The 19,495-nt window shown below is 46.3% G+C and overlaps 1 protein-coding gene across 11 annotated transcripts in view; it reads left to right on the forward strand.

Annotated features, from left to right (window-relative positions):
* Positions 1–19,495, forward strand: part of LOC134933186 (uncharacterized) — a 495,026-nt gene that overhangs the window by 229,823 nt on the left and 245,708 nt on the right. For 9 of the 11 annotated variants that reach the window (XM_063928207.1, XM_063928204.1, XM_063928210.1 and 6 more), the window contains one exon: positions 3,889–4,020. The exons of the other annotated variants lie outside the window; for them this stretch is intronic. In XM_063928207.1, the coding sequence (XP_063784277.1) occupies positions 3,889–4,020 (132 nt within the window). The remainder of the gene's footprint in view (positions 1–3,888; positions 4,021–19,495) is intronic. 11 annotated transcript variants of the gene reach the window in all.

Consider the following 19,495-nt stretch of genomic DNA (forward strand, 5'->3'; position numbering starts at 1 on the left):
AGCAAGTACTAGTAGTAGTAGTACTCCTCCTAATGCTCCCCAAAATTACTACTGTGTCTCTCTCTGTCTCACTCTCTTCTCGAATCTCTATAAACGGAGAGGACGCCAGCCACGTCCTCTCCCTATGAATCTCAATGCACGTGTGAAAATGGCGGCGACGCGCGGCTCCTTATATAGAATCCGAGTCTCGCGATAGAATCCGAGCCTCGCGAGAATCCGACAGCGTGATGATGACGTTCGGGCGCGCTCGGGTTAACCGAGCAAGGCGGGAAGATCCGAGTCGCTCGGACCCGTGTAAAAAAAACTGAAGTTCGGGCGGGTTCGGATTCCGAGGAACCGAACCCGCTCATCTCTAGTTCCCTCCAGTGTCACTCCTGCCCAGGGTACTACGGAAGTTCAAGGAAGAAGGAGGAATACTACTTCTAGTCGCTCCAGCATGGCCCAGACGGCATTGGTTCTCAGACCTGCATGGTCTATAGATCATCCTCTTCTACTTCCTCAACCCCCAGACCTCCTCGTTCAGGGCCCTTGTGTCTACCCGGACCTGGCCAGACTGGCTTTGACGGTAGGGCTCTTGAAGCTTCACTCCTGAGGGCCAAGGGATTCTCTGAGGCGGTTATTCAAACTATGTTGAAAGCCCGTAAAACCGGCTTCTGCACAGATTTACAGTATCACAGGGTCTGGAATTCTTACTTCACCTGTGTGCTGCGATGAATTACAATGCATACAATTTCAGAACTTCCAGACTTTTGGCTTTTTTGCATCAAGGCCTAGACTTAGGCCTTCGTCTGGCCTCCCTCAAGGTTCATATTTCTATATTGTCGGTGTGGTTTCATAGGAAGATTGCGTCTATTCCTGATGTTCATACTTTAGCTCAAGGCGTTTTACGTATTCAGCTTTCCTATGTCCCTCCTGTGGCTCCATGGCATGTCTGTTGTCTTGAATGCCCTACAAGAGTCTCCATTTGAACCTCTTTAGTCTGTGGACCTTAAATATCTTACGCTTAAGATCGTTCTGCTGGCTGTTGCCTCTGCTAGGAGGGTGTCAGACTTAGGCTCTTTGTCTTGTCGTCCACCCTTTCTGATTTTCCACTGTCATCCCTGTAATCTACCTAAGGTGGTGTCATCTTTCCATCTTAACCAAGAGTTTGTGGTTTCGGCTTTTATCTCTTCTGGTTTGTCCTCCAAATAGCGGTCTTTGGATGTGGTATGGGCTCTCCGTATTTATGTGGAGGGGACTGCCTCTCTCGGGAGTTCCGATACCCTTTTTGTACTTTTTTGGTTTTCACAAACGTGACTGGCCTGCGAATAAGCAAACCTTGGCCAGATGAATAAGAATGATTGCACAAGCATATGACCAGGCTGGTCTTCCATCTCCTGCTGCTATCAAAGCCCATTCTACTCGGTCTGTTGGACCTTCTTGGGCGGCCCACCGAGGCGTGTCCGTTGAACAATTGTGCAAGGTGGCTAAGTCGTCCTCAGTGAAAACGTTCATTAGGTTTTATGCCTTTGATACTTCCGCCTCCCAGGATGCTTCCTTTGGACGCCGGGTTCTTGTGTCTGCTACGGTGCGTCCCCTCCTGTGAGGAACTGCTTTAGGACATCTCCTATGTACTCCCTGTGGAACACAGTGTACCCCACTGCAGAAAAGGAGATTTATGGTAGACTTACCATAGTTAAATCTCTTTCTGCAAGGTACACTGGGTTCCACAGGGCGCCCACCCTGACGCACTTAGCTTCTTTGGGTTTGTATGCCATTAGCCCCTGGTCCCTTCTCCTGTCGTGAGAATGTGGTTCTATGTGACTAATATCTGCCTTCTCTTTTACCTGCTACTGCATTGGACTGGTTAACGAAACTGAGCTCCAGTGTCCGGAGGCGGGGTTATAGAGGAGGCCATGCAATGCATCATGGGAATAGTCAAAGCTTTAGCCTGTTGGGGCATCTGGATAAAGAGCCAACTCTACACCCAATGTATTCCCTGTGGAACCCAGTGTACCTCGCAGAAAGAGGTTTAACCCATGGTAAGTATACCATAAATCAATCTCTCTCTCTCTCTCTCTCATATATATATATATATATATTGCGTTGTATAAGTCCGCACTCACAGCTATATCACAGTCATCAGTGGGGTGCTCCACAAGGAGGCCTGTATAGACTTCCACATATACCAGATTATCTTCAAGACCCTGTTGAGGGTATCAAATAGAGGGCCCTTACCAATCACTTTCCAAAGATAAAAAGTTTTATTTAGACCATTGAAGTCATCACATACATGTCGACGTTTCGGCTTCGCAGAGCCTTTTTCAAGACCAGTATACTGCTCTCTGGCGTGCTGAACAGATGTCTCCTGTGGTGGTCTTGAAAAAGGCACTGCGAAACAGGGTCTTGAAGATAATCTGGTATATATATATATATATATATATATATATATATATATATATATATATATTTTTTATATTAGTGCGTCGATGATGTATACTAGATGATTGAACAAAGATTAAACATATGCATACTAGAAGACAATGAATTGTGTAGCCTGTTCTGTAGAACTGAAATGGTCATTGTAAGAATACAAATGTCTGTATGCGTGTCTTTTCCCCAAGTCTGTTTTTTTTTTCTTACAGCCAGTCTTTGACTATTTACTCTCCGACACGCACTTCTCTATTAAAGTCACCCCACTAATAGAAAGCAATATGAATGGGTCTATTTCCATAGGGGAGAAAGTCTACTAATTTCCCCATTCAGTGGTGCTTTCACCTGAACTCTCTGACAAAGGCTTCCCACATGTAAAGTAAAGTAAAGGGATACCTACTTAAGGAATGCAGCATTTTTTCTTTTCTTTTCCTTTTCTTTTTTTTTTTATTTAATAACCTTTTTTATAGCTAAAACTGTGGTCCCTAAAGAAGTTTTCTAATTTTATAGTATGTGTTCTGTTGGGACATGTGGTACAGTTAGGTGCCCCCTCCATCGCCCCCAACCCGACACCCCCCTTTTAACTGCTGTATTATGTACCTGGATGTTTTACTTTCATTATAGATTCACGTGCAGTTATGAATAGGATAAAAAAAAAAAATAACAACACCCCCCCGCCCAAAAAAAAATAATTTAAATACAAAAATAAATAAAATACTATCACTTGATATTGTAGGAAACTGAGGAAGAATGTTGAGTAGCAAAAGACTAATATTTTTTTTTTAAGATATACAGTATGAAACTATTTAACTGAAAAAAATATATGCTTAGTGGGTGTCTTTCACCACTTCCCACCTCTCAGTATCTAAAGAGCCCCAAGTTGCAACAGATCCATAGTGGCAATACCATCCACTCCTCTAGGAGTAATTGATCCACCTTGACACTCCCCCAACCATTGCTGTTCATAGGCCCCCACTGTTTTAGTACCTTCACCCATGTGTAAGTATGTGTTTATAATAACGCCACCCCCTGTCAGTATGTTAGTACATTTCCAACTTTTATTGACTGTATCTGACTTCAGCTGAATAAAAAGCAAAAAAAGAAAAAATACTGGTTTCACAAAAATCTTCCGAAAAGTGCTATACCTAGACCTAACGGAAGATATTTTGCCATTATGTGTACATGTGCTGTGCAGAGTGACTTTTCGGTCTGATCAGAAGCTGATTGCAATGCCCTTCAATGGGATTACTTACAGGAGGTGTGCTGAGTGCTGTCCATTATTACAGCTTCATCTCTGATACCTTCCTGTACCATAACTTCCTGAAATGTGTATGTGTTATATTTGGGAATATTATTATTAACACTAATATAAGACCATTTGTGTACTGAATTTCAATTATGCAATCCATTTATATGCTTTTATTTTTCACATTTTATATTTGACCAACGTAACTAGCAAACCCTCTGTTCCCATAGGATTCACTATGCCAAGCAATGTTTCTTCTGTTTCACTGGTTTCCCCATACTATGAATCTGATTTCCTGGACTCCTCAGATGCACAAAGCTACTGTTCGTCTCCCGAAACAGTCCGTGGATTTGATCCTCTTAGTAAGAAGAAAAAAATGTCTCTTTTGAACAGTATCTCCTATAAAAATCTGAATTTTATTTTTTTAAACTATAGATTTTTATTTTTTTTGGTAGTCCCTCAAAATTCTTTCATACAGGTTCCCAAGAGGTAATGCGGAGGGAGTGGTGGGTACAAGCTCTCAAGAATGAGGGAGTGTTGCTTTTAACTTGATATGCAACTTTTAGGACATGTTTACATCAACATGACTTTAATGTAGACATCGGATTAGCTTCCTACATACAGTATGTATGCAATGTTTTCAGAGCTATCAAAAACCTGTAAATGATCATAGACATTTCTGTTGGGACTAATGTAATCCAATTCAATCGTACACACGGAAATACATACAAACGTTCTGTAACTCACTAAAACTATAGCAACCAATCTGTCACGCTATTGGCAGTAAAGGCCAGGGGGAAATAACATAAAGGGGACATAACTCGAGAAGGTATAGACCATGGGGGAAGTAAACAAATGGGTAAAGGTCTGGGGAAATCAGAGAAAGGGGTGAAGGCCAGGGGAAAATTAGACGATGAGGTAGGGGCCAGGGGGAAATTACACGAGGGGGTAAGGGCAAGGGGGAAATGACCCAAGGAGGTAAGGGCCAGAGGGAAATGAAACTAGGGGAAATTACACAAGGGGGTATAGGCCCGGCTTGAGGGGGTAAGGCCATGGGGAAATGACACAAGGCAAATTACATGATGAGGAGGGAAGGCTAGGGGGAAATTACGCAAGGAGTTTAGGGTCGGGGACATTACCACAAAAAGGAAACTGAACAAGGAGGTGAAGGTCAGCAGTAAATGATACAAGGGGGTATACAAGATAGTAAAGTTCAATAGGGATTGACACGAGGTGAAGGCCGGGGATAAATTACATGGGGAGCTAAGGGGACATGACACCAGCGGTGCAAGTGTGTGGGTACGGCGTACCCGTAAGACTTTAGCCGTGGGTACGCCGTACCCACACCGACGGGCTGCCGCTCCTCTTCCCTCCCTCTGCTGCTCCCCGCCGCACCGCCGCTGATGTGAGGGAAGGAGAGCGCAGCCTGCGCCTCTCCTTCCTCTCAGTCTCCGGCGGGTGTCTCAGTTTAATTCAGCGCCGATCCGTGAGCCAATCAGAGCTCACGGTGTGAGCTCTGATTGGCTCACGGATCGGCGCTGAATTAAACTGGCTGCGCTCTCCTCCCCTCACACAGACAAGACGGCAGCGGTGAGCAGGGGAGGGGAGACATGTATTCCTGACACTGGGGGGTATCTGGCACTGGGGGGGGCATGTATACCTGGCACTGGGAGCATATCTGGCACTGGGGGGGAACTTGTGTACCTGGTACTGGGAGCATATCTGGCACTGGGGGATATCTGGCACTGGGGGGGAATGTATACCTGGCACTGGGAGCATATCTGGCACTGGGGGGGACTTGTGTACCTGGCAATGGGGGATATCTGGCACTGGGGGCATATCTGGCACTGGAATGACATGTGTATCTGGCACTGGGGGCATATCTGACACTGGGGGGACATGTGTATCTGACACTGGGGGGACATGTGTATCTGGCACTGTGGCCATATCTGGCACTGCGGCCATATCTGGCACTGCGGAGACATGTGTATCTGGCACTGGGGCATATCTGACACTGAGGGCATATCTGGCAATGGGGGCATACTTGTGTATCTGGCACTGGGGGCATTTCTGTATCTGGCACTGGGGGCATACTTGTGTATCTGGCACTCGGGTCATATCTGGCACTGTGGGGGCATTTCTGTATCTGGCACTGGGGGGCAATGTATATCTGACACAGTGGGGGCATTTGTATATCTGACACAGTGGGGGCATTTGTGTATCTGGCACTGTGGGGCAATGTGTATCTGACACTGTGAGGCAATGTATATCTGGCACTCTGGGGGCATTTGTGTATCTGGCACTGTGGGGCAATGTGTATCTGGCACTGTGAGGCAATGTGTATCTGGCACTCTGGGGACATTTGTGTATCTGGCACTCTGGGGGCATTTGTGTATCTGGCACAGTGAGGCAATGTGTATCTGGCACTGTGGGGCAATGTATATCTGTCACTGTGGGGCAACGTGTATCTGGCACTATTGGGGTCATACGTGTATCACGCCCCCATTTTCATTGGCCACGCCCCATGTGGCATTTGGCCACACCCACAGTACCCGTAAGACCTTTTTTTCTGCTTGCACCACTGCGTGACACAAGGGGAAAATTACATGAGGTGGTGAAGGCCTAGGTGAAACAAAATGAGGAGGTAGAGTTTTTACTGAAAGATACATCTAACCTTTGCCCTCCTGGTCCCTTCAGCTACAGATATTATTTTCCTAGATTTTTCCTATTTTTTTCTCTGTTTTGCAGCTTACTTTGCATATAGTGTACGTATTGTTTTTTTTTAGGTTTTTTTGTGTACTTACTGGGTTTTGTTGTCACAAAGGAATTAATATAAAGTCGTAAATAAGACATAAACGATGTGTGGCGCAGGTAACTCATATTGACCTGTCTTTTGCCTTGTTCAGGGGTGCATCTTCGTTTACTTATAGGGGGGAATTCAAATGTTTGAAAAGTCGGTTGGGTGTCTGTTTTTTCCTGTCTTATATAGGAAAAAACAGACACCCAACTGACTTTTCAAAGAATTGAATTTCCCCCATTGTGTACTTAGGGTTAGTATGTTGGTGCAGTAAATCCCAAAGCCTGTGGTGTACTAATTGCAGCTTTTTGGCACGATTTGTGGATAGTTGTATGTGGACAACGCTGCACTTTTTTTTATTGGATATCCTACATCAAGGATAGCCTAGACATGTTTATAATGGAAGCTGAAGCCATGACATGCTTGCATTAAGCCAGAAAAAATCAACTTCTACATTTCTTAAAGAGCAGACGAAAATACTTTAATACAATCCAGGTTAACAAATGTCGAACCAGCATGATATTATTTGGTAATAAAATTCCATAATTTATTTTTAGAAAATACATCAATAAAAATTCAATGCATGAATCTACACACACTATATTTCTATGAAGTATATGCTAACATTTAGCAGGAATATAAAAGCAATTACAGGTTGAGTATCCCATATCCATATATTCCGAAATACGGAATTTTTTGAGTGAGAGTGAGATAGTGAAACCTTTGTTTTCTGACGGCTCAATGCACACAAACTTTGTTTAATACACAGAGTTATTAAAAATATTGTATTAAATGACCTTCAGACTGTGTATATAAGGTGTATATGAAACATAAATGAATTGTGTGAATGTACACACACTTTAATGCACAAAGTTATAAAAAATATTGGTTAAAATTGCCTTCAGGCTGTGTGTATAAGGTGTATATGAAACATAAATGCATTCTGTGATTAGACTTGGGTCCAATCGCCATGATATCTCATTATGGTATGCAATTATTCCAAAATACAGAAAAATCCGATATCCAAAATACTTCTGGTCCCAAGCATTTTGGATAAGGGAGACTCAACCTGTATTTATTTTCAGTATCATACATTAAAAATTACAACAATGTATAAAAAGAAAAATAACCCTTACTCCGGGTACACACTAACACGATATCTGCAAAATTTGTAATACTGGATTGACAAATCGTGCATATGGTCTAATGTGTATTCCTGATTGTGCACTCCTGCGGGTCGCATACATCTGCTTTTCGGCCATGCTGCACGGCCACCCTGAAGATACTATGTGTGACCCTGTGCATTACAATGAAAGACAGAGCAAGAGATCGTTCATTAAATCGCTCAGTGTGTAACGGCAATCTCTGATGGCTGGGGATGGATGGAATTCGTCCCAACCACCTGCAAGATTGCCGGTTATTTAAATGTGTACCTGGCCTGAGACTATGGCAGCGTGTAAAAATGTAAATTAATCATTTGCAGATAAATATAGCCAAAGAAATTCATGTACTTGCAGTAGATAAATGCAGTATATCATATATATGGTTCCATATTTCTCTTGCCCATTAAATGTCGATTTCTCTTACATCCTATAGGATGCTGGGGTCCACATTAGTACCATGGGGTATAGACTGGTCCCTTGGGAGCCATAGGCACTTTAAGAGTTTAAATAGTGTGCGCTGGCTCCTCCCTCTATGCCCCTCGTACCAGACCCAGTTTAGAAAATGTGCCCGGAGGAGCCGGTCACAGCTAGGGGAGCTCCTAGGAGTTTTTCTAGTTTTATTATTTTTCTAAGAGTGTTAGGCACAGGGAGGCTGCTGGCAACAGCCTCCATGCTTCGTTGGACTTAGTGTGTGTGTGGGGGGGGGGGAGTAGGAACCAACTCTAGAAGTTATTGGCTCTCTATCTCCACTGACAGAACACTGAACTCCTGAGGGTGTTGATCGCAAGCCCACGAGGCAACCGCTCACTCCCGCAGCACGGCCGCCACCCCCTAACAGAGCCAGAAGATAGAAGAGTGGTGAGTATGACGCCGGCGGCCCGGGAAGCGGGTCGCCGGCGGGAATGGCGGCACAAGGGTGGGTATGCAGCTCTAACAGGCTGCACTCCGGAAGGCTCAGTGGCACTTGGTGTACGGCGCTGTGAGGTGCGTCCTTGGGCCAGCGCACATACTCTACACTGGTCATTCATGCTAACGGGGGCTAATCCCGCTGTTAGCAGCATAAAACCTCAGGCCAGTATAATCTATGAAGTGCGGGAAGTCGCGCCATTACAGGGGGCGGGGCTTCTCAGCGGATCCAGGCTCGCCAGCGCCATTTTCTCCCTGCAGATCACACTGAAGAGACGCTGACAGGGAGCGCTGCCCTCCACATAACTCCAGCATACCTCTGCGTTACCAGGGTGGTTTAGACAGGGGGGGAGGGTGTTATAATAACTGTTTAATCCTATTAAGGTTACTCAGTCAGCGCCAGCTGTTTATTATATTAACTGCCTACTGTGGCTCTGTGTGGCTGACTCCCTGTACTCTGTGACTCTCTGAAGGTACTCTGGGGGAAACTGTGTCTGCATTTTCCTGTGTGTGTGTGTTTATATATCTCACATAAGCATGTCTAGGAACTCTGTAACTTGTGCTGTAGAGTATGTATCTTCTCCTGAAGAGTCTATTCCATGTACTCAGGAATGCCAGGTACTTTCTTCGCTCTCGGAGCCCGAACCCCCATGGGTGGATTCTATTAGGGGAATGATATCCCAGATTTCATCTCGGATAGCTCAAAATGAGACTGAAACACAGGTTTTGAGAAAGTCTGTTGAGGTTTTGTCGTATTCAGTTCCCACTACCTCATGAAAACCCCCAATTATATACCCAAAGAAGCGTGCTCTTGCCCAGATAATGCAAGCTGACACGGATACCGACTCTGATGCAGGGGACGGTGATGGGGATATGCACGGAGGGGATGCATCCCTTGCTAAGGGGGTGCAACTCATGATTGCGGCTATTAGGGACATTTTACACATCACTGATAAGGTACCTGAGCGGGTAGAGGGAGGCTTACTTTACAGACAGTAAGAAAACCTCCCTTACCTTCCCTGCGTTTAAGGAATTAAACACATTGTTTGAAAAATCCTGGGAAAACCTGGAGAAAAAGTTCCAGATCCCAAAAAGGGCTCTCATTGCTTTTCCTTTCCCTGAGGAGGACAGGAAAAAGTGGGAAAACTTGCTCCTGTAGTAGACGCTTCTGTATCTAGGTTGTCTAAAAAGGTGGTTTTACCTGTCCCTGGGTCCACCGCTTTAAAAGAGCTGGCTGACCGCAAGATTGAGACTACGCTCAAATCACTATACACAGCTACTGGCATAGCTTTACGGCCCACTATTGCTTGTGCGTGGATTTCTAATTTCTAGTAATGGTCAGGCACATTACTAGAGGAATTAGATTCTATGGATAGAAATGACATTGAATTGTTTTTACGTCACATACAGGATTCTTCATGGTGGAGGCCATGAAGGACCTTGGCCATCTTAATGCGAGGGCTTCTTCCATGGCTATCTCGGCACACAGGGTACTCTGGCTGCGCCAATGGTCTTCGGATGCAGAATCAAAAAAAGTGTGGAGAACCTACCCTTCAGAGGTCAGGCTCTGGGGAAGCATTAGATGCGTGGATCTCCACGGCGACTGCAGATAAGTCAACTTTTCTTCCCTCAGCAACACAGTCGACTAGGATATCTTATCCTGTGTCTACAATGCAGTCCTTTCGAACCGCGAAAGTTAAAAAGTCCAAACCCTCTTCCACTTTCTTTAGAGGAGGTCAGGGGAAATCCAGAAAACCTGCAACAGGTTCCCAGGAACAGAAACCTGGTTCTGCTTCCTCAAAATCCTCTGCATGACGATGGACCTCCCAGCCTAGAGATCGGGCAGGAGGGAGCAAGACTAAGAAATTTCAGTCATGTCTGGGCGTCATCATGCCTGGACCCCCGGGTACAAGATATTGTTACCCAGGGGTACAGACTGGAGTTTCAAGAACTCCCACCTCACAGATTCTTCACATCAGGCTTACCAGCTTCGCTGACAGAAAGTGCTATCCTACAGGAAGCCATTCAAAAATTGGTAAAGACAAATATCATTGTTCCAGTTCCACATCGGTATCCAGACTCCAGGTCGACAACAAAAAGGTCGACACACCTTAGGTTCGACGCCAATTGGTCAACACACCTTAGGTCGACATGGACAAAAGGTCGACAGGAACAAGGTCGACATGGACAAAAGGTCGACGTGAGTTTTTCACAATTTTTTTTCTTTTTTTTTTAACCTTTTCATACTTAACGATCCACGTGGACTACGATTGGAACGGTAATCTGTGCCGAGCGAAGCGAAGGCACCATGCCCGAAGCATGGCGAGCGAAGCGGTGCACTAATTGAGGTTCCCGGTCACTCTACGAAGAAAACGACACAAAAAAAACATAAAAAACTCATGTCGACCTTTTTCCATGTCGACCTTGTTCCTGTCGACCTTTTGTCCATGTCGAACTAAGGTGTGTCGACCTTTTTGTTGTCGACCTGGAGTACCAGACCCTTCCACATCACCTAAAAAACAAGGGTTATTATTCAAACCTGTTTGTGGTACCGAAATCGGACGGTTCGGCCAGGCTTATATTGAATCTTAAAGTCATTGAACTCCTATTTGAGGGATTTCAAATTCAAGATGGAGTCTCTGAGAGCGGTGATCTCAGGTCTAGAGGAAGGGGAATTTTTAGTATCCCTGGATATCAAGGATGCGTACCTTCACATTCCAATCTGGCCACCTCACTAGGCTTATCTAAGATTTGCGCTGCTGTACTGTCACTATCAGTTCCAGGCACTGCCGTTTGGCCTCTCCACATCACCGAGGGTGTTCACCAAGGTCATGGCGGAGATGATGCTGATTCTCCGCAAGCAGGGTGTGAGCATAATTCCTTATCTGGACGATCTGCTGATAAAAACGTCTTCCAGGGAGAAGCTGTTACAGTGCATTGCTCTCTCAACTCAACTACTCCAGGATCATGGATGGATCCTGAATCTTCCGAAGTCGCATTTGGAGCTGACAAGGAGACTGTCCTTCCTGGGGATGATCCTTGACACGGAAGTGCAGAGGGTGTTTCTGCTGGTCGAGAAAGTGTTGGTGATACAAACAATGGTCCGGGGATGTATTGAAGCCAGCCCGGGTGTCTGTTCATCAGTGCATTAGCCTTCTGGGGAAGATGGTTACCTCCTAGAGGCTCGACAGTATGGAAGATTTCATGCATGGTCCTTCCAACTGGATCTCCTGGACAAATGGTCGGATCTCATCTTCACATGATACGTCTGTCGCCGAAAGCCAGAATTTCGCTCCTCTGATGGCTGCAAACTTCTCACCTTCACGAGGGCCGCAGGTTCGGGATTTAGAATTGGATCCTTCTAACCACGGATGCAAGTCTCAGAGGTTGGAGAGCAGTTACCCAAGGGGAAAACTTTCAAGGAAGGCGGGTAAGTCTGGAATCCATCTTTCCGATAAACATTCTGGAACTAACGGTTTTCTACAAGTGGCACATCTTCTAAAAGATCAGGCCATTCAGGTTCAGTCGGACAATGTAACGACGGTGGCCTACATAAACCGACAGGGCGGAATGAAGAGCAGAGCTGCAATGTCAGAGGTAACAAAAATCCTCCTCTGGACAGAAAAGCACGCAGTGGCGCTGTCAGCAATCTTCATTCCGGGAGTGGACAACTGGGAAGCGGACTTCCTCAGCAGACACGATCTCCATCCAGGAGAGTGGGGCCTCCACCCGGAGGTGTTCGCAGAGGTAACAAGTCTTTGGGGTGTACCTCAAATAGACATGATGGCCTCTCGCCTCAACAATAAGCTTTGGAGGTACTGTTCCAGGTCCAATGATCCACAAGCCGTGTCGGTGGACGCCCTGTTGACTCCCTGGGTGGTCCAGTCAGTGTATGTGTTCCCTCCACTTCCACTCATCCCAAGGATTCTCAAACTAATAAAAAGAACAAGAGTTCAGGCAATCCTCATTGCTCCAGACTGGCCAAGAAGGGCTTGGTACGCGGATCTTCTGGAGTTACTGCTGGAAGATCCGAGGCCTCTTCCTCTTCGAGAGGACCTTCTGCAACAAGGGCTGTTCGCTTATCAAGACTTACCACGGCTACGTTTGACGGCATGGAGGTTAAACGCCAGATCTTAGCTCGGAAGGGCATTCCGAACAAGGTAATTCCTACCCTTATACAGGCTAGGAAGGGAGTAACGTCGAAACATTACAATCGAATTTGAAAAAAGCACGTGTCTTGGTGTGAATCCAAGAAGTTTCCTACAGTGGAGTTTCAACTAGGGCGGTTTCTCTTTCTGCAAGCAGGTGTGGATGAGGGCCTGCGCTTGGGCTTCATAAAAGTCCAGATTTCGGCCTTGTCCATTTTCTTTCAGAAACAATTGGCTGCCCTCCCTGAGGTTCAGACTTTTTTGAAAGGGGTTCTGCACATCCAGCCTCCTTTGTGCCTCCTACGGCACCATGGGATCTTAACGTGGTGCTGCAGTTCCTGCAGTCGGATTGGTTCGAGCCTTTACAGGAGGTTGATGTCAAGTTTCTTACTTGGATGGCGGCCACACTGTTGGCATTTGGCATCTGCTAGACATGTGTCAGAGTTGGGGGCATTGTCCTGCAAGAGCCCTTACTTGATTTTCCATGAAGTTAGAGCTGAGCTCAGGATGCGTCAGCAGTTTCTTCCGAAGGTTGTGTCGTCCTTTCATATCAACCAACCTATTGTGGTGCCAGTGGCTACTGACTCCTCAATTACCTCAAAGTCCTTGGATGTTGTGAGGGCTTTGAAGATTTATGTGAAGAGGACTTCTCGTCACAGAAAGTCGGACGCTCTGTTTGTCCTTTATTATCCCAACAAGGTTGGGTGTGCTGCTTCTAAGCAGACAATTTCTCGCTGGATCAGGTTTACTATTCAGCATGCTTATTCTATGGCAGGGTTGATGTGTCCAAAATCTGTTAAGGCCCACTCTATTCGTAAGGTGGGTTCTTCCTGGGCGGCTGTCCGGGGTGTCTCGGCTTTACAACTTTGCCGAGTGGCTACTTGGTCAGGATCGAACACGTTTGCTAAGTTCTACAAGTTCGATACTTTGGCCTCTGAGGACCTTCAGTTTGGTCAATCGGTTCTGCAGGAGCCTCCGCGCTCTCCCTCCTGTACTGGGAGCTTTGGTACATCTCCATGGTACTAATGTGGACCCCAGCATCCTCTAGAATGTAAGAGAGAATAGGATTTTAATTACCTACCGGTAAATCCTTTTCTCGTAGTCCGTAGAGGATGCTGGGAGTCCGCCCAGCGCTACATTTTCCTTCATTTGTTACTTGGTTGAGTACTGCATTGTTACTTGGTTAAGTACTGTTGTTCAGCCTGAATTATTTCAAGCTGGTTAGCTTGGCTTTCTGTTATGTGTGAGCTGGTGTGAATCTCGCCACTATCTGTATTTCCTTCTCTCGAAGTCTGTCTCCTCGGGCACAGTTTCTAAACTGAGTCTGGTAGGAGGAGCATAGAGGGAGGAGCCAGCCCACACTATTAAACTCTTAAAGTGCCCATGGCTCCTAAGAGACCCGTGTATACCCCATGGTACTAATGTGGACCCCAGCATACCCTACGGACTATGAGAAAAGGATTTACCGGTAGATAATTAAAATTCTATTTTACACAGTTGCCTTTTTAATCAAAGTAGGAACTGGCTAAATAGCTGTTAATAGCAACAATTCCCTTTGTGTCCCTGCTTTTAGCAGCTTAGAGAAAAATGCACTCACCACTATTTAGCCGATGTTTGATTAGGGACCTCACATGCAGTGGAGGTCCCTTAGCTATGCCCATAACTACAGACTGCTTGTGAGATCCAGCAGCAATGTCCACTCGCTGTCCCAAGATATGGCTGCTGGTGAGCAAGACTGTGTCTCGATCGGTTTCTGATGGATTGTTTCCCATTATAGACTATTGAGCTGAAATTTTTGACCTAGAAGCTAGACTTCCTTATTGCTATTGTGTTGGCCTGCTGGGTTTCTGAACTTGGGGACTTATTTTGCGAGTCGTCTTTCCTTATCTTGCATGAGGATAGGGAGGTCCACATCATCGAGGAAATTGTCCTTCCTGTGTTTCGCCCTTCTCCTTCCTCTAAAGACCAGGGGAATTTGTCTCTTTGATGTGGGTTCAGGCCTTTCATTTGTATTTGGATAGGACTCCCTTGGTTAGGTGGACAGAGGGGGTAATTCAGATCTGATCGCAGAAGCAAGTTTGTAAGCTGCAGGAGGGGCAGATATAACATGTGCAGAGAGAGTTAGATTTGGGTAGGTTATTTTTGTTTCTGTGCAGGGCAAATACTAGCTGCTTCTTCTCCAGCAGGATCCACAGGTTATCCACAGGATAACATTGGGATATGATGAAGCGACAGCGAATTTGCACCAACCGGTCAATGCTTTTCGGCCTCCCAGCATGCAACGTTCCCGTCCATATATCTCCGCCTCCTGGCTCAGACAAATCAGTTTTTTGTTTGGTGCGACAGGAGCCGGACCATGGTCAATGGGCTGCTGGTTTTTAGCAGCCATAAGCTTTCTTATTTTATGGTCTTACTATTTTTTTGAGTGATCTTTCTAAAAAGCGTCTTATACGTACCTTAAAAAGTCACTCCAACAACTCTCCGCTGGGTCGCGACAACGCTTACCCGCGAGTACAGTGCTGTTTCGGCGGACGTCTGTGTCGGATATATTAGCAGGTCCAGCAGACGTTACCAGGCTGTGGCCGGAGCACGGGAAGAAGGTAAGGCAACGGTTCCGCTTAGAGGGGGAATACGGACACAGCCGCACTGCTTTGGGAGGAGACTACCAAACAGTCGCTGACGCGGCTGCCACCTTGAGTGCACCAGCGCTAGCCCTTAGGGATCATAGGCTCCAGGAGTAGCATGAGGCCGCGATCCCTAGGGTTGATGTCAGCAGTGGGGAGTCAGACGCTCTCCTAGTGGCCCCTCCCCTCCCCCAGTTCATGACCAGTTTCCTCCGAGTCTCCCGCCTTGAACTGTTTTCCCGCTTCCGTCTGAGACGCTGTGTACTAAGGTACCCAGTCACAGCATAGGCGGCTTTGTGACTTGTGCGTCAGTGTTCACTTGGGCGTCTGTGTTCACTATAGGTTCACGGAGCAGCGGTGTACAATAGTGTCTGGATCCACTGAGCGTTCGCAGACGTATTGATCGATCCTGGAAGCGGGGTAAGTCTCCCTGTACCCCACTCTGAGAATGGGTTATACAACACTAAGTCTCTATTCTATCTACCTTTTGGGTACAAATAGTTGGATAAGTGCAGTATGCATACGAGTCTGATAATATTACTGTGGTTTCTTTCGCTGTGCTTCTGAATACGGTTAAAACTTTTAGAAAGTAATGCAGTAATATGTTTCTCCTACATACTTGAAATGTATCTGTAGTTGATTATGTGCTCATATTGCTTATTATACTAATGTATAACGTGACTGACTGCTAGTGTGATTGCTGACTTTACTATAATTCTTTCAGTTTTTTTCTACCTTTTCCGATCCTCAATGCTGGTGTATAGCAGGGTAGGGTCGGATTGTATGTCACTTTAAAGAATCTTAAAGTGATTACAGTCACAAATTGTGTAGTACACTGTGTAAGTGTTGAATATTTATCATGTCTAAGAGCGGCAAAGGTGAGGAAGGACCACTCACAGCAACACCAACACTCATATCATGTTTGTCTTGCAAAGCTGGGTTAACCTCTCAGGCTGGTTCAGGATGCTTTGTATGCAAATTGTTAGCTTTCACCAAGGTCTCCTGAATAGTATAAGGCAGGTTTATCACTTCCAGCAGCAGCCTCTCAAAAGAAACAGGCTGAAAAGCCAGTGGTAAGTAAATCTACATCTTCACAGTCTACACATGTTTCAGATGAGGATGAAGGATCATTAAGCTCTGGTTCCGCATACGAAGAGGAGGTGGTAGGTCTCAGCTCAGTGGACATAGCTGAGTTAATTAAGGCCATGAAAGCCATTCTATTCTTAGAAGAATCAGCAGAGTCTGTGTTTAGAATCCAAGGCATTTGTTTTTAAACGTCCCAAAACAGTTAAGACTGAGTTTCCTGGGTCAGATCAGCTGACTGAAATCATGGAAGAGGCTTGGGCTACACCCAGTAAGAAGTTTGGAATCCCTAGGAAATGGAATTCCAATTATCCTCTTCCAGCTCAAGATTGTTTAAAGAGGGAGGTGACCCCCAAAGTAGATATGCATGTTATTCGATTAGTGCAAAAATCTACATTATCTCTGCTTCCAACATCATTAAATGATGTCACGGATAGGAGAGTGGATGTTTTTTTTTTTTAAAGACCATTTTTTACCTGTCTGGGGCATTCATAAGACCAGCCATGGCTTCAGCTTGGATGGCAAAAGCAGTGGCTGCCTGGGCTAATGCATTCGAAGGAGATCTTTCAATGGCATCTAGAGAGCAAGAATCCCATATGGCACATATAAAACAGGCTGCAATGTTCTTGGAAGAAGCAGCATTGGATATGGGTACAATTGCCTCCAGTGCATCAGCTTCAACAGTAGCCACACGCAGAGCAGTTTGGCTACGTACATGGAAAGCTGATTCAGAATCTAAAAATGTTTTGGATTCTTTACCTTTCTCTGGAGATACTTTTTGGCAAAGAATTTACAGATATTTTGGAGTCAGAAGCAGACAACAAGAAAGTAAAGTTTCCTTTCACTTACAAATTCAAACCTAAAGTTCCAGCTTTTCGTTCCTTTTGGTCTCAAGGAAAAGCTAAAGGGAAAAGTGATGGCAAACAGCCCCAATACAATAAGTATGGTAAGACTTAAAAGCATTGGGCTACCAGAGGACCGGTTGGTAAAACAGAAAATAAGCCATCAGCCTGATGGTGCGGGCCTCCACCTGGGGAATTCCAGGGTGGGGGGCCGACTTCTTCAGTTTACTCAGATCTGGCAGCAGTCTACAACAGATGCCTGGGTGCAGGAAGCGGTATCTCTCGGTTATGCATTTGCCTTCAAGAAACACCCTTCTCGAAGGTTTTTTGTACCATCCTGTCTCGGGTAGAGCCACAGGCCAGGGCTTTGCATAGGCAGTTCAGAAATTGCTTGAGTCAGGGGTAATCATTCTAGTTCCTCCTGCACAGCGAGGACAGGGATTTCTCTTACATCCTAGAGGATGCTGGGGTCAACATTAGTACCTTGGGGTATAGACTGGTCCATTAGGAGCCATTGGCACTTTAAGAGTTTAACAGTGTGGGCTGGCTCCTCCTTCTATGCCCCTCCTACCAGACTCAGTTTAGAAAATGTGCCCAGGGGAGCCGGTCACAGCTAGGGGAGCTCCATCTGAGTTTTTCTAGTTTTATAGTTTTTATTAGCGTTAGGCACAGGGAGGCTGCTGGCAAAGCCTCCCTGCTTCGTGGGACTTAGGGGGGAAGTAGTGTCCAACCCTGAGGTTAATGGCCACTATCTCTGCTGACAGGACACTGAGCTCCTGAGGGTGATGATCGTTAGCCGCCCCAGGCGACCGCTCACTCCCGCAGTATGCCGCCAACCCTTAACAGAGCCAGAAGATTCCGGTGGCGAGTGAGTCACCTGCACCCCAGCAAGTGGGGAGCCAGTGTGAATGGCGGCAACAGGGTGGGAGCGCAGTACTAACTACGCTCCGGAGGCTCAGCGGTACACAGTGCGGCGCTATGAGGGGCGCCCTGAGCCAGCGTCTATACCCTACACTGGTCACTCAGGCTGTCGGGGACCTCAGTAACGCTGCCAGTACCATACCTCAGGCCAGTATAAAGATGTAAAGTTCGTGAAGCAGCGCCATGTTTCAGGGGGCGGAGCTTCTCAGAGCGGACCCAGCAGCGTTCAGCGCCATTTTCCTCCCTGCAGATCCAGCTACAGAGACGCTGACCGGGAGAGCTGTCCCTCCACACGACTCCAGCTATCCTGTGCGGTACCGGGGGGTTGTAGAAGGGGGAAGGCGGGGGGGAGAGACAGTATATTTACTGTGTAGTCTATTAAGGTACACAGTCAGTGCCAGGTATTTGTATTATTATACCTAGGAAAGCGCGTGTGTGTGTGTGTGCTGGCTCCAAGCTCTGTGTTTCTCTGAAGGTACTTGGGGGGGAAACTGTGTCTGACATTTTCCAGTGTGTGTGGGTGTATGCAGGGCCGGCTCCAGGCCTGCTAGCACCCTGTGCGAGAAAATGTAAAAGCGCCCCCTCCCATACTCTATGCGCGCGTTCCTGGAAAAGTGGGCGTGGCCTCCTGAAAAAGTGGGCGGGCCTCACAACTTCATATTATCACACTACAAATAAATAAATATATTTTCACACCCCCTCTACGCACACAATTAGCAGCATTACACATAACAGCTACAGTAGTGTTCCTTACACACAATGTCTAATGTCTCCAGTATAGTGCTAGCTACACATAATGTGCAGTGCCAGATAGACATGACATGCCCCGCAGCAGTGCCAGCTACACATGACATGCCCCCAGCAGTGCCAGCTACACATGACATGCCCCCCAGCAGTGCCAGATAGACATGATATACCCCCCAGCAGTGCCAGATAGACAGGACATGCCCTGCTGCAGTGCCAGCTACACATGATATGCCCCCCAGCAGTGCCAGCTACACATGATAGTGTTCACTCTAGGATTTTTTTAGGGCAGGGGTGCTGATCACGGGGAGGGCACATTTTGCATTTGGGAGGGCACATATTTAAGTTAGAAGGGCAAAATTATGTACATACTGTAATGCTTTTTGCTCCGTTCAAAATCATGGACCTTGCGCGCCGAAGGCGCGCATCAAAGATTTAGGGGCGTTGCTTCGTGGGGAAGGGGCGCGGCCACATAATAGTGGCAATTCGCATTACACCACACAGTAGTGCAGCTAATACACATTGCACCAGGTAGAACCTCCTATACACACTGCGACAGGTAGAGCACGTTAAGACACTTTGTGCCAGGCAGAGCACGTTAGACACTTT

Source organism: Pseudophryne corroboree, chromosome 6, assembly GCF_028390025.1.
Source record: "Pseudophryne corroboree isolate aPseCor3 chromosome 6, aPseCor3.hap2, whole genome shotgun sequence".
In the NCBI taxonomy this organism is placed as follows: Eukaryota; Metazoa; Chordata; class Amphibia; order Anura; family Myobatrachidae; genus Pseudophryne; species Pseudophryne corroboree.